General features: G+C 51.5%; 2 protein-coding genes across 5 annotated transcripts in view; one reads left to right on the forward strand and one right to left on the reverse strand.

The window, feature by feature from the left end:
• Positions 1-16,171, forward strand: part of ACAN (aggrecan) — a 47,308-nt gene extending 31,137 nt beyond the window's left edge. Inside the window, exons 13-19 of the mRNA XM_079318450.1 lie at positions 228-1,520; positions 9,365-9,478; positions 11,886-12,044; positions 12,371-12,453; positions 12,758-12,902; positions 13,452-13,634; positions 14,982-16,171. Coding sequence (XP_079174576.1) covers positions 228-1,520; positions 9,365-9,478; positions 11,886-12,044; positions 12,371-12,453; positions 12,758-12,902; positions 13,452-13,634; positions 14,982-15,070 — 2,066 coding nt within the window. The 3' untranslated portion in view covers positions 15,071-16,171. The remainder of the gene's footprint in view (positions 1-227; positions 1,521-9,364; positions 9,479-11,885; positions 12,045-12,370; positions 12,454-12,757; positions 12,903-13,451; positions 13,635-14,981) is intronic.
• Positions 16,172-16,312: 141 nt separating this feature from the next.
• Positions 16,313-24,635, reverse strand: HAPLN3 (hyaluronan and proteoglycan link protein 3). 4 transcript variants are annotated; one of them, XM_079318447.1, is made up of 6 exons: positions 21,129-22,931; positions 19,893-19,949; positions 19,446-19,605; positions 18,831-19,202; positions 17,411-17,713; positions 16,313-17,251 (listed from the first exon to the last, which is right to left on the reverse strand). In XM_079318447.1, the coding sequence occupies exons 3-6, from the start codon at positions 19,570-19,572 to the stop codon at positions 16,971-16,973; spliced, it is 1,083 nt and encodes a 360-aa protein (XP_079174573.1). In that variant the 5' UTR covers positions 19,573-19,605; positions 19,893-19,949; positions 21,129-22,931; the 3' UTR covers positions 16,313-16,970. The 4 variants fall into 4 exon arrangements, with proteins under 4 accessions (XP_079174573.1, XP_079174574.1, XP_079174572.1 ...); XM_079318448.1 differs by lacking the exons at positions 19,893-19,949; positions 21,129-22,931 and adding an exon at positions 22,939-24,635; XM_079318446.1 differs by lacking the exon at positions 19,893-19,949 and having other exon boundaries at positions 21,129-22,930.
• Positions 24,636-24,664: the final 29 nt, after the last annotated feature.

Here is a 24,664-nt window from a genome sequence, read left to right on the forward strand (position 1 = left end):
TGGTGAAACATCTGCATTTCCTGAAACTGGTATAGAAACATCCACAATGCATGAAATCAGTGGGGAGACATCTGCATTTCCTGAATTTAACACAGAAACATCAACAATTCAAGAAATCAGTGGGGAAACCTCTGCATTTCCTGAAATCTTCACAGAAACATCCACAAGTCAGGAAGCCAGGGGTGAAACATCTGGGTATCCTGAAATTGTCATAGAAGCATCCACAGGTCAAGAAGTAAGTGGGGAAACCTCTGCATTTCCTGAAAGTAGCACAGAAACATCCACAATGCAAGAAATCAGTGGGGAAACATCTGCATTTCCTGAAATTAGAATAGAAGCATCCACAAGTCAAGACATCAGTGGGGAAACATCTGCATTTCCTGAAATTAGAATAGAAACATTCACAAGCCAAGAGGCCAGGGGTGAAATATCTGGCTATCCTGAAATCAGCATAGAAACTTCAACAGTCCACGAAACCAGTGGAGAAACATCTGCCTTTCCTGAAATCAGCATAGAAACTTCAACAGTGCATGAAATTAGTGGAGAAAGTTCTGCATTTCCTGAAATTAGAATAGAAACATACACAAATCAAGAAGCCAGGGGTGAAACATCTGCCTACCCTGAAATTAGCATAGAAACTTCAACGGTGCATGAAACCAGTGGGGAAACTTCTGCATTTCCTGAAATCAGCATAGAAACTTCCACAGTCCATGAAATCAGTGGGGAAATGTCCTCCTTTCCTGAAATTAGCATACAGACTTCAACAATCCATGAAACCAGTGGTGAAGTATCTGTGTTTCCTGAAATCAGAATAGAAACATCCACAGGTGAAGAAGCACGAGGTGAAACATCTGCATTCCCTGAGATTAGCATAGAAACTTCTACAGTCCATGATATCAGTGGGGAGACATCTGCATTCCCTGAGCTGAGCATAGAAACACCAACAAGTCAAGAAGCCAGGAGTGAAACATCTGCCTATCCTGAAATTTTCATAGAAACATCCACAGCTCAAGAAGTCAGTGGGGAAACTTCTGCATTTCCTGAAATTAGAATAGGAACACCCACAAGTCAAGAAGCCCGAGGTGAGACATTTCCTGAGATCAGCATGGAAGCATCCACAGTCCATGAAACGAGTGGGGAAGCATCTGCATTGCCTGCTGCTAACATCAGAACAGCTGCCACATCTTTAGCCAGTGGGGAGCCCTTTGGTACTCCTGAGGAGAAGGAGATTCCTGACACAACATCTGGAGCTGTGACACACTCTATCACAGGCATTTCAGGGGAAACCTCTGTCCCAGACGCTGTAATTAGTACCAGGACTCCAGATGTAGAACCAACACAGAGACTCAGGAACCCTGAAGAGGCTCAGCTTGAAATGGAGCCTTCCCCTCCTGTGGTGTCAGAACAAGACACAGAGACAGCTGTTGCTCCAGACAATCCCCATCTGCTGGCCACCACCACTGCTGCCCTGCCCCAAGTCTCACAAGAAGCAATTGACGCATTAGGACCCACTACAGAAGGTAATGTGTCTCATATGGAAGGGAAAGCTTTGTGGGAGGGAAGGAGGGGTCATAGCTGTCACTTTTTTAGTTTTTCATACAGCAGAGAACATTAACACGGAAGCAGACTTGAGCAGAACATTGCTCTGATGGAAAGCCATAAACATGGGGTTTTCCACAGGTCATGAACATAGAATTGTTTAAGTTGGAAAAGACCTTTATGGTCATTGGATCAACCATTAGCCCAGCACTGCTGAATCCACCACAACCCATGTCCCTCAGTGCCACCTTTACATTTCCTTTAAACCCTCCAGGGATGGTGACAACCTTTTCCCTGGGCAGCCTGTTCCAATGTTCTGTCCCACCTGCCAGACTTTTCCACCCTGCAAGGAGGGTGAAGAAGTTGGAGAAGATGGGCTGATAGTCTCAGTCCTGTTCTGTTTCTCTTTCCATGGTGGGCTGACTTGCTGCCTACAGCTCAGCATGTAGCCACCCTCTGGTCTGTGTCTTATGCTGCTCTCTGCAGCTACAATGGGATAAATGTGTGAGATAATGCTCACAGCATCACTAGCTTTTGTCAGCTCTGTTGATAAATGCCCTTCCCTCCACCCTGCCTTTTTAGTGTTTTAGTGCTCTGTCTTTGGTTGGGCCCCCTTGTTACCAAGTACAAACAGACACAATATTTAATCCTGATTAACCATTTATGGTGAAAAAACTCTCCTGGCATTCTGATGAGCATTTCCTGAGAAGAGTTCACATGCTGTGAAAGTACTGCAGTGAGAAAAAAAAACAAGATGCGAGACATTGTGCCTCTTGGCCAGGGGACATGCTCAATCCTGCTAACACAGGATGTCCTGCAGTCCCACTGGACACAGCTTGGTTTCCCTTTGCTGCCACCAGGAGCTGGCACCAGGGGACAAGCCTTGTAGGAAATAAGTGCACACATCATCAGTGCTTGTGCTGTTGTATGAATGTCCTGCATGTGCTCAGGTTTCAAAGGGCCACATGTTCATGTTACATGTCACTTAAGTATGGTATAAAATGTATGTGCAAAGAGATTTGCTCACTTCCCTCTGGCAAAAACATCATCAATTCTACCCCTTCCCGCAGTACCTCCTAACCTGCTTCTTTTGGGTCAATTCACACCATTTAGCATAGCTAGCTCTGGACTCAGTAAGGGTCTGTAAGTGCAGGGCTTTGTGATGCTCAACCTGGTTTCTAACGTCATTTCCATCCCCAAGTGTTTCCAATGAGTCACTGCCACTTCCCTCTCTGGGAGCTCAGGTAATGACAAACCTTTGTGCAGTGCTGCTCACAGCACATCTGTGTCCCCTCTGCCTGTGCTGAGCAGCTGCCCCCAGGGTGCTGCAGCAGAGGGCAGATCAGCAGTCATTCCCACAGCCAGGTCCAGCCTGGCACAGCACCCAGGGCTTGGCAGGGTGGCACAGCAGTTATGGCCCCAAAAATCCTTCCTGCAAAAGTAGGCTCTGCTTTGGGCCATGCCCACTGCCACGTCCAAGCCCAGAGACAAAAATAAGCCAGCAAAGGCAGCATTGAGGGGAAGGAAGGAAGCCAGTGAAGCTCAGTAAAAATAAAAAATAAAAAATTATAAAATATATTGGCCCCAAAATATGGATTTTATTCCACTGCTTTTTCTTTTTAAAAATTAACCACAAGGCTATTGCCAGATTCCTCAGACCATTTGTTAGCCAACATTTTTGTGAAGTATTTTGAAAGAAAACCATGTGTTCAGCAGCTCATGTGTGAAGAATCTTGAAAAATGTTCTGAAATTGGAATATGTGTATTTGTAAGTCACAGAGAGGACAATGTAACAGCTGGGTTTCTTAGCAGGAGACAGCAAGAGGTAAGCAATCACTGTTTGGAGTTTAATTGCACACTTTATAAATTAGAAATGGGCTTGAGCACATGTGTGTGGCTCATACTCCCACCAGGGAAGATATTCCAGGGTAAAACTTCTCTTTTTATTGGTAAACTTTACTACAATGTCCCTACAGAGATAAATGCAGCCCTGGTCAGGGTATGAAGAAAGCTCATTCAGGTGGCAAAAAAAAGTTTGTTGATCATGAGCTCAAAACACCCCTACAAGAAGGCAAACCTCTTCTAGAGAATTACAGCAGAAATTACAAAAGAAAAAAAAAATACAAAAAAAAAAGAAAAGGAATCCTAGGTTTCCTTTTTTGGGTTGTTACTTTTTACAGAGCTCTGGGGATTGTGAACATGGAAATTCTACAAGGAAGAACCGTAGGCTGCATCCCAAACTGCTGTTTCCCATGTGGTGCCTGCCTTTTCACTTGAAGCTTCCCAGTCTTGAAATTTAGCTCTTGCAAATACAATCAGCTCCCCTATGCATGCCTTGTGCTGTGCTCAGGGTTTGTAGGGTGCAATGGGTGCCCATGCAGCAGTGGATTTTGACTGACCCTAAAGCATGGGTGAAGCTGGTTCAGCTTTACAGGAGCTTAGAGTGAGGAACAGGAAGAAATGTGGATTTTGCCCTCTGGCCCTGTTGCTGGAGGGTTTCAGTTAGATCTAGCAGTCTATTTAGTGGGATGATTTAAGAAGAATGATATTATTCTGCTCTGCTGGAGCCTCAAAGTATCTCTAAAAGCCAGAGCCAGAAGGCCAAAGATTAACACTCGGAATGCCAGTATGTTTTAGTGTTTAACCAAATTGAAGGCTGTGCATGTACATGGCTTTAGTCAGCATTTGATTCCTTCATGAGGACAGGAGCCCCACAGGCTGAAAGGATTGTCCATAGGCTTGGCTTCCTCACCCAGGGTTTTGCCAACTCAGCAGGTCTTTTTGCTTCTGGTAGCATTTGAAGACAAATAATTATTAGCTGAAAATACACGCTGGCACTTCAGTGAAAGGCTGAGGTTTGGAGCTCTCAGGCCAGTCAGTGACTAAAATCTTCACTCCAATTGTGGGGGAAAGAGAAATGTGCTGAAATGGCATCTTTTTATGTCCAAGGGATTGAGTTTTGTTGGGCCAGAGAAAATCATCCATTAAAAAAGTCAAGAAAATATTCTCCTGATTCAGAATGTTTCACCCAATGTGGAATGCAATCCATGGTCTCAAGAAGGAGATGGAAGTTCCAGTCCTGGCTGACAGACCCTTTATGGCTGAGCAATGATTTGATGTCCTGGACACACTGTTTGCTTTGCACCAGAAGTTAATTTGCTTAAACAAAACCTTCCTCTGCAGAGGTAGCCTACAGTCTTGGACTACTGTTATTTACATGTCCATTTACTTTTACACAAAGTATTTTGGAGACAGAGATATTCAAATTTCCTGAGCTCTTCTTCCATGAGTGCATTGGACAAATTGAAGGTTCCAGCAGTTCAACTGGTCCTCCTGAAGACTTGGTCTCTAGTAAAATAGAGGTTTTTAAGGCTGCAGCAAAGCCTGCCCCTTCTGCTGCATGGAGGCTTTGGTTCAATTATTGTAGTTAATTATTTTAATGACTTAATTGCTCATTGTAAGTCACTAGCTGGTTATGTGATGTTCAATAGCAGCATTTAACTTAGAATGTGAGAGAACTGGTTTCCCCAACTCCTCCTATTCTTTTCTTTTAGGAGTCACCCTACAATTGCTCCAATGTTTTTCTTTGATGTTTGAGCTATCAGATCAGTAGTTCAAACTTCCCAGCAGACTCTGAAAAGCAAATTTAATTTGTACCTGGATTTTTTTCCGCTCAATCTCTAGGAGATAATTATCTAGTTGGTCTCTGGTTCCCCATTTGGATAATTGCACTTACAAGGAGGCCTATAAAGAAAGAGTGAGGGGCACAACAGGCACTGTTGGGCATCCTGAAAATGCCTTGCCCTTCTCTCTGACCTTTTCTGCTCTGTAGAACAAAAACAGGAGGATATAGAAATATCATAGAATATATTACTAAACCTGTTGCTCACAGCTTCAGGGAAACTACAGTTTGTTCAGGGTTTGGGTGGTAGAATCCTCTCTGTTCACCTGCTGTTTCTCCATAGTAGATGTTTTAAGTACAAAGCTGACCTTGTTTAAGGGATATTCTTGCTCATCTTCCATACAGGCAGCCATGGAGAGAAATGCACAGACTGCACTGTTCTAGGAAATGGTGGCATTGTTTCTGGTATTGTTGTCTCAGCTTGAGACGAGAATTTTAAAAGCATTTCCTTCTCACCACTGACACTGCATGTTCACTTTTACATGCCATTTGCCTTCTAAGCAAAACCAGGGCCAATCCATTTTTCTTTCATTTCTTCCAGGTTTCTTTTTCCAATTTCCATGATCTAGTACAAAACCTTTTTTCAAAGGCATTGGGAGAATCATAGAATCATAAAATGGTTAGGATTGGAAAGGACCTTAAAAATTATCTAGCTTGAACCTCCCCCTACAATGGGCAGCAGTGACAAGAATATTTCTCTTGTTTTTAGTTGCACCAAAATAAAATTATTCTGACTAAATATAGTGTTTATCTGGCAATGGAGAAGAAGTCTTAGGAAGAAAATGGTGGAACAAATTCAAACTTTGCATTGCAGCTGTGTAACTTCCCTTGCTTTCTCCAGCCAACAGTTTACATCTTCCAGATGCAAGACCTGGTTTACATTGGCCATTTTGTTTTAATTGGTTTATTAGGAAAAGAAAAGCATCTAAAAGTTAGACCTTGGGTCTAACTAACTTAGTAGCAAAAAATAGAAACTGTTGTGACAGTAGAATTGAGGAATTTTTGCAACTTCTGGGCAATATTAAGTGCAGCATGAATCCTCTTTAGAAGAATTGCTAATTCTGCATTATCCTCAAGAAGTGAGTTAATAACATGTTCTAACCGGGTTTCCTATTCTTGGCACCGCGAGGCATTTTCTCCCCGTCTTTGTTTTCCAGCTGCAGCTCTTGAAAGCGAGCGCTGCCTCCCTCCTGCATTCCTCGCCTATCGCTGTCCTTTGTTAGCTCGGGGTAATAATAGCACTGGTCCTGTCTCCTTGTCAGCTGATAAGCACTTGAGTTGCATCGCAAAGCTGGGCTGACTTTTTGGATGACTGCTCAGCCAAGCAAATAAATAGCTGGTGTCTGAAGCCTTGAGTGTCAAGGTAGCTGGCAGCTGTGGAGGCGGGGGCGCGGTGCAGAGCAGGGCTGGCACACCCATGCAGCTGCTGAAGAGGTGTGCTAACCTCATCCAGCTCTCAGCAGTGAGGGAGCAGACACCTTCATGCTGTATAAAAGGCTATGGAAAACAAACAAACAAACAAACAAGCAAAAAAAGCTAAGTGTGCTGTGATAGATGGGATTTTTTTTATAAATGGAGTTCTCACCTCCTGTAAATCGTCTTTGTGGCTTAGATGCTTTATCCTAGAAACACCCACAAACCAATTTGCCAGGATTTCCAGAGGCAACATCATTGCCAATTTTACCGTTTAGACCTTTCTTGATTTTCTGTGAAGACCAGAATCAGCAGCACTTTCTCCAGCCTGAGAGATATATTTGAGTTTTCCAATATCAGCTTGGTGAGGTGATTCTACATCTAGGTGGAGAGAGGGTCACTGACTCAGCAGCTCATCTCAACAGGCTGAAGGGGAGTTTGGTGTTTATGATCATCTCACGTTTAAAGTATCTTCTTTCCAGTCATTTGAAGCACAATTATGGGGGGAAAAAAAACTGTCTGTGTCTCACTTGTATTTGTTGTTTGTTTCTCCAACATTGCCTACAAGTACACACTCTTTCTCTACATGTTATATATAAAAATATATATGTAGAAATATGTAACATATATATTATAATCAGAGATTCGTTTTTACTGCATATATAATATGTGCAACCATATTATATGTGATATCTGTAAAAGGAAACTCTGTTCCAGTCTTACTTCCCAGCTGGAAATTCGTGGCAATGACTTTGCAGATGTGTGCCTGCTGCCCCCTCCTCCAAGGCTGGGGATGGCAGCACACAGCAGGTCTCCTGCATCTCAGAAGAGATCTTGGACACGCCAGGTTTCATTCCACATGGCTGAAGACAGCTGAAGGCTCATTATCCCTAGCTAAACATCCAGCTCCAGCTCTTGTGAGTGCTGCACCCCCAGCTCTGCAGTGTTCTTTCCACTTCACAGAGCCTGACAGATGAAGGAAAGCCTCTCCTCACATGTTCAGCTGGAGCCCACCAGAATCAACATGAACTTCTGCTGCCACTGCTGTTGGGAAGCCCAAAGGGCCTCTTGAGTTGCAATCACCCCTCAGGATACCTCGTTTTTCTTTATGCTCTCTATCTTCTAGGAACTCCAAGTGTGACTAATAAGCAATACTCAGCCAAGTTCAGCTCCTCTATTCTTCCTCTAGGCTTGTGACTCCTGTTTTGTTCTTGGAAGTCTTAAAGTATTTACTAGTATCATGGAAACAGGAATTATCTTCATTTAGCAGCAAACAAAGAAATCCAAAAAGCTTTAGTGAGATTTAGAAGGGCAATCCAGAGTGACAAATTCCTTCTCTCAGAGAAGAACTGCAAAACTGGAGTAAGAGGCTCATCAGCCATCTGAGGAATGATTTCACTGCTCACAGAGATACAGCCTAGAGTAAAGAAGACAATCTCCTTGCTCCAAAGCACACACAGATTTACCATCCAAGGTCAGAAAGGATTTTTTCCATCACTTAGGCACGGTACAGAACATGTCAGCTTTTAGATGACGTATCAGACCTTGGCCACTGAGTCACTGGACAGCCACAGGGGATAACGCCCATCTGTTCTCTTGTGCCTGGGGACACTGAGCAGCTGGGCCTCAGCTCCAGGAAAACAATATCCAACCAAATACAACCCAGTCAGAAGATGAACACAGATCTTGGGGAGTCGCTGCTCTGCTCTGCTATTTCCATAGCCAGCATGTTTATCATCTTTGAATGTTTCCTCACGAGCACTGTCATCCACAAGAAGAGCATGGAATGTTAGTCATTACTTTTAAAGCCTTACATTTCTCCTGAGTGTGAAAGGAATGTTGTCTCACATGAAGATCTAACCAGCTATCATCAAACCCAATCTGTGTGGATGTGTTCCCATTTTCTTCCTTAGTCTTCCTTGTTTCTGAGTTGAATGTATCTGAAATCTTTCTGTTCTGAATGATCCTTCTTCTGATTCCAAAGCTCTCTTCACCAAGATGGAACCCACATCTGGAGAAGATGTACCAACTTCTTCCATTCTCATCACAAGCAGAAGAGCACATAGTGGGGACAAGTCTGGAGAAAATGTCACTGCACTCCAGTGTCCCACACTAAGGAACTAGCACCCATGGCTAGGTCTAAGATCCTGGAGAAAAAGGTCAAGGGGTTCTGAACCATCTTTGAACCCACTATTTTTCTTCTCTGCACTTTCTTCATCTTCACTGAAAAGAGATTTCTTGACATGGAGCTTCATCTACATTACAGTTAGGAAGAAACTATTAGTGAGGATGGACAACCAGGAATGCTAGTTAGGAGACAGAGATTTATTTGATGATATTTCCATCACTTATAGAAGAATTCCACATGCTTTCTCATAGACCTTTAGCTGGTGGAGGCACAGACACAAGTTTGCATGTTTGATGCATCAGGCAAAGGACAAGGAAGAATTACCACAGCCAGTGCTGTGTGTTGGACAAATCCTGCTGAGCTTTGTTCTGATATCTTCAGAATGGTGTTCAACCATCAGAAAACCAATGTCGTCTTTGTAGGGTGGGTTGAGTCTCTTGCCTTCATTCTTCCAGCAGCAGCAGTGGCAGCACGATATGAAATACAACCCTCCCAAGTCCCCCAGAACAACCGACCCTCCCTGCTAACCAACAAGGACACAAGTTCTCCTGTGGGTGGAGTTGGCTGCCCAGAGCCCTAATGGAAGCCTTGGTTTCTTGCAGACACCGATGTGTGCCACGCACGCCCCTGTGTGAACGGAGCCACCTGCGCTGATGGCGTCGACTCTTTCAAATGCTTTTGCCTTCCCAGCTACGGAGGGGACCTGTGTGAGATCGGTACGGCCTCCCTGGCTTCAGCTAACCCTACTAACTGCTGCACCACCTTCTTCCCACACTGCCCCCCAAACACAGCTGACCCCCGGTGCTCCTGTCAGTGCTGCCTCATCTCAGTGAACTAACCTCTAACAGCAGCTTAAAATACATGAGGGAAAAGCTTTGAGGCTTTTCCATATCTGATTTGGTAAGTTTGTTCCTCTCAGCACCACGTCCTCTAAGATTCCTAAGCAGGAGCTCCTGGTGTGCTCTTCATCTTTCTCTTTTTGAAGTGTCTCTGGTGAAGCTCCACACACATCATAACAATGTTGATCGTGGAAGTTGCTGTCTTGTTGGGTCAAGGGTCTTTCTGTTCATCTGTAACAGTAGGGAACTTTCTGAGTACATCGTCACCCCAGGCAAACTTTCTCTGCTAGACTGGAATTTTGTGGAAGGATGATTCAACTGAGCCATGAAAAATGACTGTGTTTCTCTCGGGGAAGATGCAGCTGAGAGAAGCATCATTCACTCCAGGAATCTCCACTGATTTGACACAGCATGACATTTTTGTCATCTCCACAACGTGGCTTCCTGTGGCAAAATCAGCAGGGAATGGATCTTTGAGTAAACAGGAAGCAACCTGTATTTCCATCAAAATTAGGCATTCTGACCTGCACTAATACTTCTTTTCTTGGAAAGAAAAACAGTTTTTCCTTAAAGCTGATGAAAGTCAAAATTTTTATTAGCTTAGCTGAGGGGAAGCTCTCCTGCATTGCTCAAACAAAAGAGATATAAGGTTGCAGTATCTTCTTCACCTTGGCATGAGTAATGATGATATATGTTGGATTTTCTCCTTCCCTTTCTCTGCATCTCTTATTGCTTCCAATATAAACATGGAGTAGACCATAAGGAGGAGGCTCAGGATCCCTGGACCTTCTGGGCAAGAACTGTGCTGTCTTAACATCAATTTTCCAATGCAACCTCAGGAGTTCTCAATTTACTCACCCATTATACCTGTTGTTGAAGGTCCTTGTAATGCAACCAGAGATTTTTCCACCCTGTGACTGCCTATGGTCTTGTTTCATCCAAGCCAGACTTAATTTTCTCTTTTCTCTGAATTATGGGCTCTGATGCCTGGGAGATGCAAGAGGAAGCCAGTGCTCCAAAACTTGTGGGGAATGCAAATCTTCATATTCCCACAAGATAGGCCATCCTTGCTGTTAGTCTCCAAGAACAACAGGACACTGTAGGTGAACAATGCACACAGACAGTCCCTTTTGTCACCATGAAAGTGTCCTTACCAAGGTACAAGATTTTCATCATTCTTTTCCAAGGAAATTGCTGTCGTATTTACCTGTATGAAAAAAATATGTAGAAAAGCATGGCCTTTCAACATTTGTGAAGTGTCTGCAATCTCCAGCTGGAGGAACATCAGAAAAAGGTAGATTAGGAGGAATTTGTGTTACTGAAAGTGACAAGTGCTTTGACCTATCAAGTTTAACAAAGAAAAAAGACACTGAGTACAGAAAACCTTACTGAAAAGGGAGAGACGCATGAGGGCTCATGGAAACCCACCACTCTCAGAGCAGCTATGAGGAGGGATGGTAGATCAGGCACCTGAAGGGCTGAGATTAAACACATTTCATCTTCTGTTTTCTTCAGTCACATGTAGCAGGCAGATGTGTGGTGTTGTATTGCATGGGAACTGCTGAAGCTCTTTTCTGGTGGTTTCTCCATTTGTCTCTACTTTCCCCCATCTGTGGTTTTGTTTTTCTTAATGAGTGTGTTCAATTCCTCCCTATTTCTCAGTTGATAAAAGGTCTTCTGAAAATATGAGAAATGTTTGTAATTCTTTAGCAACTTCCAAGCTTTTTCATTGAGATTTAGTTCTCTCTCTCCACTATGGTAAGTTTCTGTCTCCATTTCTTTTCACCCATCTTGGTCAGTTTGTTTCTCCTCCAGAGCTCCAGAATCACACCAAGTAATGGAACCACCCAAACCTGGTGGTCCCCTCTTTCATTTTGAACAAATATGCATTGATTCTGGACATCTGGACATGGGGTTTGGAGGCTTTTTTCCAAAGCAAGAAAACTCTGCAGGCCAGTACAATTGGAAAGAGAGGTGTTCTTGCTTGGTCAGTTCCTCAGAAGCAGACTTCAGGAACATTACACAGTGACTGAATTTCTCAGGAATAAGTCTGTATAATTCAAGCTTTCTAGCAGCACTGGTTGTGTCACTGCAGACACAAGGCCTTCCACACAGGCTGCCCTCTCTGTGTGTCTTGGATGCCTTTTGACAATTTTCCAGGGAATTCCTACAGGCAGCAGTGTCAGGGTGTGCTTTGCCATGGGAGCATGAGCTGCTAAGAGGTGAGTTGAAAGCTATCAGACAATGCACCAATTCCTTTTCATCCCTCCTCTGTGTGTTTCAGACTTGGAAAACTGCGAGGAGGGCTGGACCAAGTTCCAGGGCCACTGCTACAGGCACTTTGAAGAGAGGGAGACTTGGATGGATGCAGAGACCAAATGCCGACAACATCAAGCCCACCTGAGCAGTATCATCACCCCAGAGGAACAAGAATTTGTGAACAGTGAGTGCTGAGGGCAGCCTAAGACTGGGCATGGCTCCAACCACTGGGCTCTGACTCTACAGGCACATTTATCCAAAGTGGTGTAAAAACCACTATTTGCCCCAGCAGTGCTCATATGAATCCCAGCAAAGCCTCCTCCTTGTATGGGTGCATCCATGCTCAGGACAGGTGGAGTGGGGAGGGAGCTGGACAAACATGGAAAAAGGGCTCAGGGATATTGACTGGGAGGTAGCTGAATGACACAGACTCCAGGCTGAGATGGCAAAGAGATGATTCTAGCAATGTGTAGGACAACCACAACTCTTCTCCCTCTCCTGCTCTTCCAGGTCATGCACAGGACTACCAGTGGATCGGCCTCAGTGACAGAGCTGTGGAGAACGACTTCCGCTGGTCTGACGGGCACTCCCTGGTGAGCCTGGAGCCCACAGCACCAGCAGGCACCAGCTGCTGGGGGCTGGAAGGGCCCCATGGCTTACATGGCATTGAGTGGAGGCAACCCTAAACTTTGTAGGATTCATGGCTTTTCCAAGCCTCTAGAAAAGCTGGTCAGGAATAACGCATGAATTCACAGCAGGAATAACTGGTGTAGGGGCAGTGCTGGCAACCCACGGGCTCTGCTGGAGGGAGGTGTGGGGCAGGTGGGGTGAGCATGAAGGAGGGAGTAGGAGAGACCAGGGCCCAACCTTAGCTGAAGGACTGTCCTCTCTTGGCAGCAATATGAGAACTGGAGGCCAAACCAACCCGATAACTTCTTTTCGGCGGGCGAGGACTGCGTTGTGATGATCTGGCACGAGAAGGGCGAATGGAACGACGTTCCCTGCAACTATCATCTCCCTTTCACCTGCAAGAAAGGAACAGGTCAGCACCCTGTGCCACACTGGCAAGGATGGGGGTCTCAGTAGGTGGCTGTGGGTCTGGAGCAGAGTTCCCAGGAATGTGGGTCTTGTTACTGAAAAGGGTGATCAAAGAGATAGAAGGAATTAGAAACAGAAGTTGGCCAAGGCTCTAGGAGAAAGTTTCAAAAGGACTTGAAAATAAATAGGACAAACCATTCAGATCCAACATCCCCAGGCACAGTCATACCCTGGCTGCAGTATCCCTCCTACACACAAGCTCTGTGCCCTCCCACAGACACAGGCAGCTGTTGTGATGCTCAGCTCCCACAGCCTCTCCAGAAGGCAGCAGTGGAGCACTGAGGCAGGCTTCTGCTTAATTTCAAATCACAGAATTTCCATATTCCCCTGCCCCTAAGTTTGGTGGACAGAGGCAATCTCAAAGGGAGTGAAGGTTTCATTCACGGAGGAGTGACGAGGCTTTGCACACCCAGCCTGCCCTGGGGGTGAGCTGCCTGCTCAGCCAGGCAGGTGCTCTCCCACTCACTCTCCAGTCTCTGCCCCTGTCCCACAGTGGCCTGCGGGGCCCCCCCTGCGGTGGAGAACGCCAGGACCTTCGGTGGGAAGAAGGAGCGCTACGAAATAAACTCCCTGGTGCGGTACCAGTGCGAGCAGGGCTTCATCCAGCGCCACGTGCCCACCATCCGCTGCCAGCCCAACGGCCAGTGGGAGCCGCCACGGATATCCTGCCTAAACCGTACGTCCTGCTCCCTTACCTTCAGCTGGGGCTCGTGGCTGCCTGCAGCTGGAAGGAGCTGGGAATGTGGGGCATCATCTCGGTGCAGGACAGCTCTGAGCCAGGCAGAAGGGGACACCGTGGTTCCCTTGATTTCTTTCAAGTTTCCACTGTGATGGGGCCATGGGAGCTGACATCTTCTGGGCAGGTGTGGACCACGGAGCCTGGCTTGTAGGACTGCCCTGGAGACTCACCAAGGCAGAGTAGGGGAGCTTCAGAGTCAGGAAAGGGCAACAAGGAGCTTACCTATGGCCCAGGCTACTCAGAGAAAGGAGAATAAGTGGCTTCTGAAAGAGTGAGTTTTGGCAGAACCTGCATCAACAGAGACAATAGGATGGGAGAGCTCTGCAGCCCCCAAGCCCTTCCCCAGAGTCCCCCTGCCCTGGGAGCAGACAGGAGTCCTGCAGCAGATAGAAGCCAAGGCACAGGGCTGGGTTCCTGACTCTCCTTCTGTCAGGCCTCCAGCTGATGGCAGTCAGCCTTCTTCCACTGGTGTCCCAGCCCACTCCCAGGCCTGCCTACACCCCTGTCCCATCCCTGATTGCCTGCAGCTTCCCAAGAATTTTGTTGGCCTCATAGAAAATCACATCTGTCCAGTGGCCTCCTTGCCAGGTTCTAGTCCAGCTGGGCAATTCCAGATAAGGCAGATTAAGCAATGGGAAAGCCAGGGAAAGCCGATATGGGTTTAAGGGACAAACCTCTGCCCCAGGGAGGAGATGAAAGGAGGGAGGGAGGAGGTGTCCAAGGGCTGATTCCTTTGGCTCTGCTGTGTGTCTGGGGAGCTGCAAGCTGTTCCCGACATGGACTGCCAGTGACCAAGAGACCTGGTCTGCTCCCCACCAGCTTTTGCTGTTTCCAGCAAAACCCTCCTGCAATTACCACACCAGAGCTCGCCAGCTTCCAGGGAAACGGTCAGCAAAGATCAGGCAGAAACCTTGTCCCTGCCATCCAGACGGGGCTGTTTCCCCTCCTGTGCCCTGAGCACATCCCTCTACTAATGCATATGGGGTTGGGCATTTATGGATTGACAGGGCAGCGGGGGAGATGGGGAAGAGCTGGGCGCAGAGAAGGGATGGGACAAGCAGCCGTGGGGATGATGCTGAGCCCCGGGCACTTTCTCCCCCGGGTGAGCAGAGCCCGGCAGAAGAGAAAAGGGCCGATTGTGCGGTGCGGGCGGGCTGGCGCCGGGCGCGCACAGCCGGCCCGGCAGCGCTGCTGCGGCTGCCCGTGTTTGTCCAGGCAGCCGGGGACAAGCAGCTCCTCTGTGCCGGCTCCTGCCAACAAGGTGCCTTTTCTTCTCCTCCGCAGCCTCCAGCTACCAGCGCAGGCTATACAAGAGGAGCCCCAGGAGCCGGTCGAAACCCAGCGGCAGCGCCGTGCACAGACCCACCCATTAGAGCGGGGCGAGAGACCGAGGGGAACGCGAGAAAGAGAGATTTTTAACGGAACAGTTATATTAACAGAGGCGATTTCTTCTTCTTCTTGTTGCTTTTTTTTTTTTTTTTTTTTTTTTTTTTTTTGGTCATATAAGGAAAAAAAGTTATATTAAAGACAAACCCACCTTTGTGTATATATATATAAAAATAATTGTTTTTCCAAGCACCAAAGCAAAAGGAATTAGATCTCAGTATTTTTACTAACCGTCCGGTTCCAATTATCTCCGTGCCTTTGGGGACAGGGAGGGGGGTGGGTTTGCAGAGGGCAGGGGGTTAAGTTAAATAATAAAGATGATTATTTTTTCCTGATTTTATCCACGAACAATGTAATTATTTCTGTTATTTAATCTCCAGGGTGAACAGCACCTTTTGGGGTTTTATTTTATTTTTTTTTTCCAGAATCCTTCTACTGCTGCAGCGTGTCAGGACGGGTGGGGAGGGCCGGGGGGCTGCGGTGGAAGGAGCTGCGGGAGGAGGGAGGCGGAGGGATGCTGAGATCCGTGTGCTGGAGGCTGTGGCCCCTCTCTGCTTCCCCACTGCCCACTCTGCAGAGCAGTGCCCGTCCCGGGACAACGTGCTCTTTCCAGGGGACCGTGCGGGGCACCAGCGTTCCCTGCACCTATTTATATTTTGGAACATATCCTATTTTGAAAGAACGATAAATAATAAAGAAAGCGAAATCGGAATGGGCACTTTGTCAGTGTTGGTTTGTTTAGGGAAGAGGGATGTCCGGTGGGCTGGGAGGAGAAGGGTCTCCCAATGGCAAGGCAAAAAGGAAGGAAGGAGAACCCAAAGAGGGTGCTCCAAGCTACACAGGAATGGCCCAGCCCTTGGCAGCACCTAAGGGACCACGGAGATGGGAGGGGTGTCCCAAGCCCCACTGAAGAAGGACCCTGGAGTAGGATAGTGTGCTCCCTGTTCGGCTCTCAGTTTGGGAGGGGGTTAACCCACATGACTAAAACCCATCTCAAACCCATGGCCAGCAGAAACTGCTTCACCTTCCAGCTTTCAGCCCCGACACCCAGGGGGTCAATTAACACTCACTAATGAGGGAGCACGAGGCCTTTGCAGGAGCTGAGCTGAGCCAGCACTAATGAGATTTGCTCAGCCAAGGATGAGACAGCCAGGGATTCCCAAATCCCTTCTCCATAGCAGACCTTTCTCTCGTGCTGGGACAGAGATGGGGACACAGCCATGTCACTTCAGGGCTTTCTCCACCATTTTATTAGAAGATGTCCAGGAAAACACATCTTTCCATAGCCAATGCTCAAAGAAGAAGGCACCAGAGTTCGAATGGAGTCCAGGCAAGGGGCACATAGAGATAAGGCACTTGTGCTCCGGCAGGGACAGGCACAATGGCATCCTTCAGCAGGACACGGGTGGGGCTGAGGGAAGAGGGGCCAGGATGCGAGGGAGATACCCGCTCTCTGCTCTGGCCAAATCCAGCCTTGCCTCATTCCCTCATGGCCTTGCCTTATGAGCTCAGAGGCAGGACCAGCCTGGAAGGGCAGGTGGGTGTCAGTGACAACCTGCCACTGCAGGAAGGGGCCACCACCCATGGGGTGGCACGGCCAAGTGGGGTGGCAGCAGTAGCCCATGGGGATCATCCTTGCACACATCCCACAACAGGGACTGTCCCACGCTGCCCAGATGGCAGCCCCCCCGAGCAGCTGCAGGAACCAGCTGCTGAGCAAGATGTGAAAAATATAAAGGAAGGAAACAAAACAAAACAAAACAAAAATAAACCTCCCCCCATCCCACCTCCCACCAGTCACCCCCAAAAAAGCCCTTGGAAACGCCCAACGCTGGGCACTGGCAGGTTGGAAACATCCTTCATGCAAGAAGGATCCCTCCCGGCTGCTTATCTCTCTCTGTAGCAGAAGACTCCAAACCTGCCCTTGCTGGGGAAACCGAAGCTGCGGACACCGGGCTCCGCGGGGCCACAATTGGCCCTGGGTGTGACGATGGGGTAGCGGACACTGCCATCTGCCAGCCAGCCGGCACTGCAGCGGTCCAGCCCCGCGAACTTCCAGGCGGAGTAGAGCTGCCCCACCCGGGCAATCTCGGCCCCTGCATCCTGGCAGCTCTGCTTGGCCTCCTCCAGCGTCATCCCAGCCGGGCGGTCCAGGTAGAAAACCTCTCCTAGGAGGGAGAGCGGAGCGTGAGAGGGGGAACATCAGTGCTGAGCATCATCCTGAGCATCCTGGAACAACCCCACCCAGACTAAGTCCTGTGCCCCAAGAGGGAGGAACTCAGCACCTTCCCCAGCATCCCAGCCGCCATCCCCGGCCCAGAACCCACCTTTGAGCGCAGAGGAGAAGCAGAAGGCGTCAAAGCGGTGGAGATGCCGGTGGCGCGGGCCGTAGCTGCGGATGCCCGGGGCGAGGTGCACGCCCCCGCAGGGCTTGCGGGGCAGGCGGATGGGATACTGCACCGTGCCGTCGGCCAGCCAGCCCGCGTTGCACCAGTCCAGCCCCTCGCTCCACGCCTGGAAGAGCTGGTTAAAGCTGGCGAGGATGGCGCCTTGGTCCTGGCACACTTGTTCGGCTTCGTGGAAGTTGAGCCTGTACTGCCCGCGGGGAGGCTGGTAGGGGAACACGATGCCTGGAGGCAGATGGGACACTCAGCTGGCTCCGTGGGCAGCCCACCCAACCCGAGCCCAGCCCCATCAGTAGCCGTAGGGGTCCCTGACCCGTGTCAAATTCAGGCTTTGGGACAGGGACCACCTCAGTGTGGCGGAGACAAGGCTCAGGCATGCAGGGATGGGGCCGCTCCGGACATGCAGGCGCCAGCAGCGAGTTGCCAGCGACATCTGGTGGCACAGGGACACACGGGCTCGGTCCTGGGAACACAAGGACCGCCTCACGGGGACAGCACCTGCATATACAGGGATGCACAAACTATAACGGGGACGCAGGGACCACCACCACAGGGTTGTGCAAACCACGGTCCTGGGAGCATACAGACAGTGGTCCCAGGGAGGCATGGACCACCCCTGCGGGGATGGAGAGCTCACAATGATGGAGATGCACAGGCTTCAGGAACAGGGACACAAGGGTCAGCATCACGGGGACAAATCCACCATGATAGCAAGAGGACATATGGACCACCAGCGTGGGGATGAATGAACCTCTCTCGTGGACAACAGAATGGACAACACAATCACCACTTTGGGCACAGTCACAAGAACTGGTAGGGACGAGTCACTGTGGGAAGCAGGGTCCAGGGACCAAGGGGGTGGGGCAGGGACAAGCAATGGGGACATTTCCACAGCTCTGAGCTTGAAAGCAATGTCAGGGCTGAGTCACGTCCCTCATGACAAGTGAGCAAAAGAGGCTGGACCGGTCATTAAGGATCATCACGAGATGCATCAGGATATCCAGAGCTGGGAGGGGAGGGGACAGCTCCAAGTAATGCAGCACAGTGGGAAGATGGGTGGGTAGAGGCAGGAAATGCTGCGGCCATAGGGTCACTCCCAACTCTGACTCCAACAAGCACTCTTGGTGTCCCAGCTGGGTAGACAGCTCTGGGCTCACTCACTTCTGAGGCCACAGAGCCAGACAGCCCCAAGCCTCTGCCCCATCACACCAAGCATCCCAGCCCCTTTCCGCTGTGATCAAGCTCCCCAGCCCCTCCTGCCTTGCTATGTCCCCACAGGAGAAGGTATCACAGGAAGGCCAGACTCAGAATAAGGGTCATGTGGTCCCCAGCATGCCCCCACCTTGCAGCTGGAAGTCCACAACATCGCTCTCATCCTCCAGCCCGTCGATGACCTCGCAGCGGTATTTGCCATCGTCCTTCAGGCGCACGTCGCTGATGACCAGCGAGGCCTCGTGCTGGCTGGCCCGTAGGATGTGAGCACGGCCCTTGAAGTCCCCAAAGGCCATGTAGGTCTTGCCAATGGCCACCAACACATCCTGCTCCTTGGTGTAGTCGTCCCGCAGCTTGGACCACTTGATGCGGATTTTGCGCTTGGGTCCCTGGTCGGGCTCGTAGTGGTAGTGGCAGGGCAGGGTGACATTGGCACCGTTGTAGCTGTAGATGGGGTCTTTGGAGGTTTCCACCACTAGTCTGGCTCCATTTAAGTAATCTACCGGGGGGAAGAAGGAAGGTGTGATGGGCAGGTCAGATTCCAGGGATGGGCAGCGTTCCCAAATTTTCCCTCCAATAACCACCTCTTCTACCTTCAGCATCCCCCAAAGTGTCTCTGGAGCATTGCCTCCTGCCTCTCTGGGCCCTACATCCCACCAAGTGATGGGTCTCCACCCCACCCAGAGGCAGAACAGTACTTCCACCTCCTGTGCCAACCTGCCAGCCCCCATTGTCCCCAGTATACCTTTGTCCTGCCCGTTGCCATCATCATTCATGACATGGTTGTAGTAGAAGCCATTGTAGAAGGGGTGATAGGAGCCAGTGGCCAGGCGCAGCAGGGTGGCCTTCAGGAGGAGTGGGAGCAGCAGCATGGCTGGGAAGCAAAGCTGAACCCTGAGCCCGGGCTGCAGAGGGGGAAAGGACTAATGTGACACTCCCAAAGGACTCTTGTGACACCCCCAAATAGCCAGGAGAAAGCCAGCACTGCCTGGAAGTGGTGCCAAGCAGACTTGATACCAGGGGTGAGAGGAGAAGGGTGGGAAGAACCAGAAGAGCAGTTTGTGACTGCCCCAGTTTCCCCCCAGCCGGTGCTCCCAGTCCCCTCCATCCTCATCCTCCTGTCTGGCTCACACCACACAGCACCACATTGAGTGCTGCTGCCCATTTTGGGGGTTCCCATTGGGGGGAGTACCTGGCCCGAGACCAAGCTGAGGACAGGGCAGCTGAAGAAATGGGATCCCAGGGTGTCCTTTGAACAGGGAGTACTGGGAAAACGTCACGTAGGGGTGCATGGGGAGAGAAGGGGCTGAGCCCCACTGTTAAGCAGCAAGCTTGGTTTACAGAGGCAGCCGAGCGTGCAACCCGACCAAAGACTGAGGCAGAGAGCTCGGGCTGCCTCGGCTGCCCCTGCTCTGGACAAAGCCCGGCAGCACTCGCCGTCCTGACCAAGGACGCCCTAGTCCAGCGCAGGGCTGCCACTCTGCATCACAGACACGGCTGGCACCGACCCCATGCAGCACATTTGGCTGCCAAAGCACGCCCCATGGGTGGGGGGTAGCCTGGCTGTCCCACGGCACCAGAAATGTGCAGTGCCCCGAGCTCTGGGGGCCAGGACACCCACGGGTGCCCTGCACGGGGCTCACCCAGCGTGCCACCAGCAGGACTGGCTACTTGTGAGCATTCCCGGATCCAGCAGAGGGGGCCCGGCACACGGCAAGCCTCCGGCAGACCCCTTCCAACATCGGGGGGAGTGGGGGGTCTGACATCTGTGCCCTGCTTAGACAAGGCTCACAAGTGCCTGCAAACACACCCCGGGCCAGGGGGCTGCGGGAGAGCAGATGCTCCACCCGGCAGGGTCCAACACGGGGTGCGGTGGTGCTCTCCAGGGTACGGGCAGTGAAACCAGCTGCTCTCACCGCAGGTTGCTCAATGCCAGACTCTCCTCTGTAGTCAGTGCCTCTGCTCACCACGGGGTGAAGCCACATTGCCACCCCCTGGGGCCAGCAGAGCCGTGCCCGAGGGTTCAGGGTGCACAGCCCGGGAGCTGGCACGGCAGCGCGGCGCCGCTGGCACCAGAGCGCAGGGACAGGGACAGCGGCACCGCCACGTGCTGCCCACGCCGCAGGGTGGGCTCGAGGCACGGCAGCTTCACACCTCGGGCTGCAGGGCACCAGCCCTGCTCCCCCTGCACCCCAATGCCGGAGACCCCCAGAACCCAGCGCTGCAGTGTGCCCGGTGCTCTCGGCTGCAGAGCCGTGAGCATGATGCTGCAGCGCCCAGCACAGCGGTGCCTGGCACCTATCTCAGTGATGCCCGGCTCCCCCCATGGCAATGCCATCCCCCCCTGCCCTTCGCGGCAAGCAGGGTGTCCGTGACCCCGGGGTGCCAGCCCTCCCCAGTCCCGGCACTGGGGCCAAGCCCTACTCACGCTGGTTGCGGGCAGGCTGCAGGCAGGCGTGCAGGCAGGCTGCAGGCAGATGCACTGTGTTTAGGGCTCTTGCAGGGCTGAGAGGAAGCAGCTCCAGGGCCTGCCTCTTAAAGGGAAACACACGCCTTTCCCAACCCCCTGCTCACAGCCCGGGGTTGGGGTGGGTGCCCCCGGCCCCCCGCCTGCCCACCATGCCTGGGTGATGGCCTCACCCTGCATCCACACACTGCCCACATGCTGCCCATATGCTGTTCACACACCTTATCTGCAGTGTGCCAGCTTCCTGCACTGTCCCTGACTTGGTAGGGACAGCAGGGGGGAAAAACGTGCCCTGTTGGAGCTGGTGGGATCCTGTGAGGTTCCAAGCAAAGCCCCGGTGAAGCCACAGTGCCAGGGAAGAAGAGACATCCCTTGTCGCACATCCCACTGAAGGGGACTGGCCACAGTCTCCAGACAAAGGTGGTGTCCAATACACATGTGGCAGGAGCACTACAGGCACAAGCAGCTCAGGACGGCTGGGCTGTGACACAGAGTGATCTGTGCCCAGGACGTGCGGGCAGTGCCTGCCTGCTCTGGAATTCAGGAGTGACAGCTGTGGGGTTCAGCCTCTTCAGGGTCTGTTTAATGCTGCGGGGACAAAACAAAACAAAAGCACAGAAACCAGGGCAAAAACTCTGGGGTGCTCAGCTGCACCTGTCTGAGGGGGCATCCTCCCCAAACTTGGGCGATACCCTGCATGCCAGCTCCCTCTGGCACACAGACAGGCAGACTCAGCTCCAAGAGGATGGAGTCCTCAGCGAGGGCAGCGCGGCGGCGGCACCGCCAGGGGATGCCGGCAGAGGATGGACAGAAGGGACAAACAGAGGAACCACGATGCGGCGTGTGCCCTGACCCATCGACCCGCTGTCCCAGTCCAGGGCGCTGCTTCACCCCCCACTTTGTTGTTTTATGGCAAGGAAATGAGGCATGGGGGCCCCGGTCCAGCTTTTGCCGCCGTGCAGGATGGCTTCAAGCCGGAAAGAAAACAACCCGTGTAAAAATAAACGGCCCGGGGCTGGCTGCGGGGTGAAGGGGGCCAGGACCCCTTCCCGACAGAGCCCAGCTCGGGTGCGATGCTGTCTGCCCGCCGGCGGCTGCTGATAGCGGGCAGCCAGCAAGGAAGCGGCGTTATCTGCCGCCAGCGCCGGCACCGCACCCGGCTCCCTGCGGGAAGCCCCGACCAGGGACGGCTGTGAGACCCGGGCTCTGGAGGCACTGTTCTTCCTTACTCTCCTTTTCCCCGCACACCCAGCAGCCCTGCCAGCGCTCCCGAGGAGCCGGGCTGCCCAGGGACACGGAGCGTGACGGCCGGGCACGCCGCCCGCCCGCCCGGAGCAGCCTGTCCCGCAGCCACAATGCAGGGACAATTATATCATCCGGCACGGGGCCACTGCACTGCCTGCATCCTGACCCAGGGTCCCTGCTACCCCCAGCCCTGACATTTGGCCGGTGGTGGGATGGTGTCCCAGCTGCACCCTGGCCATCAGTGCCCCCGCTGCAGCTGCTTGCCCAAGTTGTTCTAGTGACCCAGCAATTGGGATAGTTCCCTCCACCCCTGGGCTGTGCAGAAAACAGACAGCCCTGTCGGGGCACGCTGCTCCCTGGCATGGCTACCCCATTGTTCCAGGATAAGCCCCACAGTGTCCTGCACTGCCTGCACCTCGGTGCCTGCCAGCAGCCATCCTCTGCCCGGCCCCAGAGGGGAGCAGCAGCAGGGAAGAGGACAGGAATGCTTTCAGGCACTTCTTTTCAGCAACAGCTCCTGGCTCACCTTAGGCCACAACTCTTGTCTGGATGTGGCCAATGATTTCTCCTAGGGTGCATGAGGAAGGATCTGGCCACCAGCAGTCCTTGAGGAAGAAGAATCTCCTTCATTTCTTCCTCCCACCCTCTTTTTGATTTCTATTCCCAGAGATTTACCCTGGTTGTGACCACAGGTTTCAGGTTGAGCAAAGTTGTGCAGGGAAGCTCTGACCTGGGAGCACATGTTTAGGGCACGTGTCTAGGGCTGGCTGAGCATTTGGCTGAATGGGAGCCATAAAAGTGTCATCCTCATCTTCCCCACCTCAAAGCCAGCGCCTGACAGCTCTGCTGTGGCCTCATCAGAGATTTGTCCATGAAATCTTTGCACAGGATGATTCCAGCAGGAGCACTCACATTCCTGGTGTGATGGAGGAGCTCGTGATCTGTGCTGGGCTTTCCGGGTGGTGGTGAGAGGATGCTCTCCCTGACGGCTGCTTCCTGAGGAACCAGCTCCCAGCAGCCGAGTCAGCAGGCAGCAGGGTGCCGCAGCGTGCCGGCCATCCCAGCCTTCCTGCCATCCCAGCAACCCAGCCACGTCGGGGAAGGGCATCCCAGGGATAGGGACAAGCCACGAGGGGCACTCTGGCTCTCCCAATCCCCCAATCCTGGGGCGCCGGGGGATGGAGGAAATGCCACAAGGCTGGGAAGGGGCTCAGAATCCCCCAGAGAGGCTTGCTTGGGGGGTAGCAATGGGCAGGGGTAAGCAGCAGCTGGGGGCTGAGTTGCATTTCCCACTCTGATGTGCAGCATCTGCTCCTGTCACCCTCCTCATGGAGCCTCTGCCATATCCCTGGCTCACGGCTGTCTTGGCTGGACTCGAAGCGAACTGCTCTTATCTCTGCCTCAGCTTCCCGATGATAAGGGTGGCATGTCTGGAGGTGAACCGGGCAGACTGTCCCCCCTGTCCCTGGCTCTAGCTGTGGCTGCTATTTGTCACAAAGCAGCTGCAGCCACAGCCACAATGAATTCAGCCCAGTCTTCTCAAGCAGTTCCCCAGCTCTTCTGATGCCCATGGCTGGCACTCCCAGGGCAAGGCATGAGCCCACCTCCCACAGGCAAGGCCCAAGGAGGAGATGGCTGCCTGAGCAGGGCACTGCTGGCAGCAGGGAGGTGCAGGAAGATTGTCCAGAGTGGCAGGAACAGAGCTGTGGTAAGAAGGAGGTGACACTTGGCTATTCATGCCAACTTCAGGGGTCTCTGCCCAGTGTTGCAAATTCTGGACATGAGGAAAGCTCCTCTGTCCTGTTTACCACAATGTAGGGAATGTCCCATTCCCTACATGGGATCCATCCTCAATGCAAGCAGATCCTGCTCCAGCAGCATCCATGCCCCAGCCCTCCTCAGGAGGGCTTGGCTGGGAATATCCCCATAGGCAGCCCTTGCAAAATTCAGTTTCTTCCAGCCCTGAGAGCCTGCTTGGGTGTAAGAGCAGATCTAGCTCCAAGCTGGGGATTTACTCCAGGATCAAAGCCAAAGGAGGAGACACAGGGTGTGGGGTGCTGATAGAGGCTTCCCCTCCCCAAGTCCCATCCCGCTGTGCCTGGCCAGCTGCGAGCTGTCTCCAGCAGCTGTGACAGGGTGGAGACAGTAGAAAGATGCACACAAAGGCCTGAGATACCCTGTTTTTCAGGCAGGGGAGGGAGCTAGGAGGGTCTGTGAAGGCAAGAGAGGTGCAGGGCTAGCACAGCAGCTGG

This window comes from Erithacus rubecula, assembly GCF_903797595.1.
Source record: "Erithacus rubecula genome assembly, chromosome: 14".
Taxonomy (NCBI): domain Eukaryota; kingdom Metazoa; phylum Chordata; class Aves; order Passeriformes; family Muscicapidae; genus Erithacus; species Erithacus rubecula.

Coding starts and splice junctions, on each gene's coding strand:
- HAPLN3 (XM_079318448.1), bottom strand. CDS start 19,572: ATGCTGCTGCTCCCACTCCTCCTGAAGGCCACCCTGCTGCGCCTGGCC. Junction 19,203..19,445: donor TGGCAACGGGCAGGACAAAG/GTATACTGGGGA, acceptor TCTTCCCCCCGG/TAGATTACTTAAATGGAGCC. Junction 17,252..17,410: donor CTTCTCCTCTGCGCTCAAAG/GTGGGTTCTGGG, acceptor TCTCCCTCCTAG/GAGAGGTTTTCTACCTGGAC.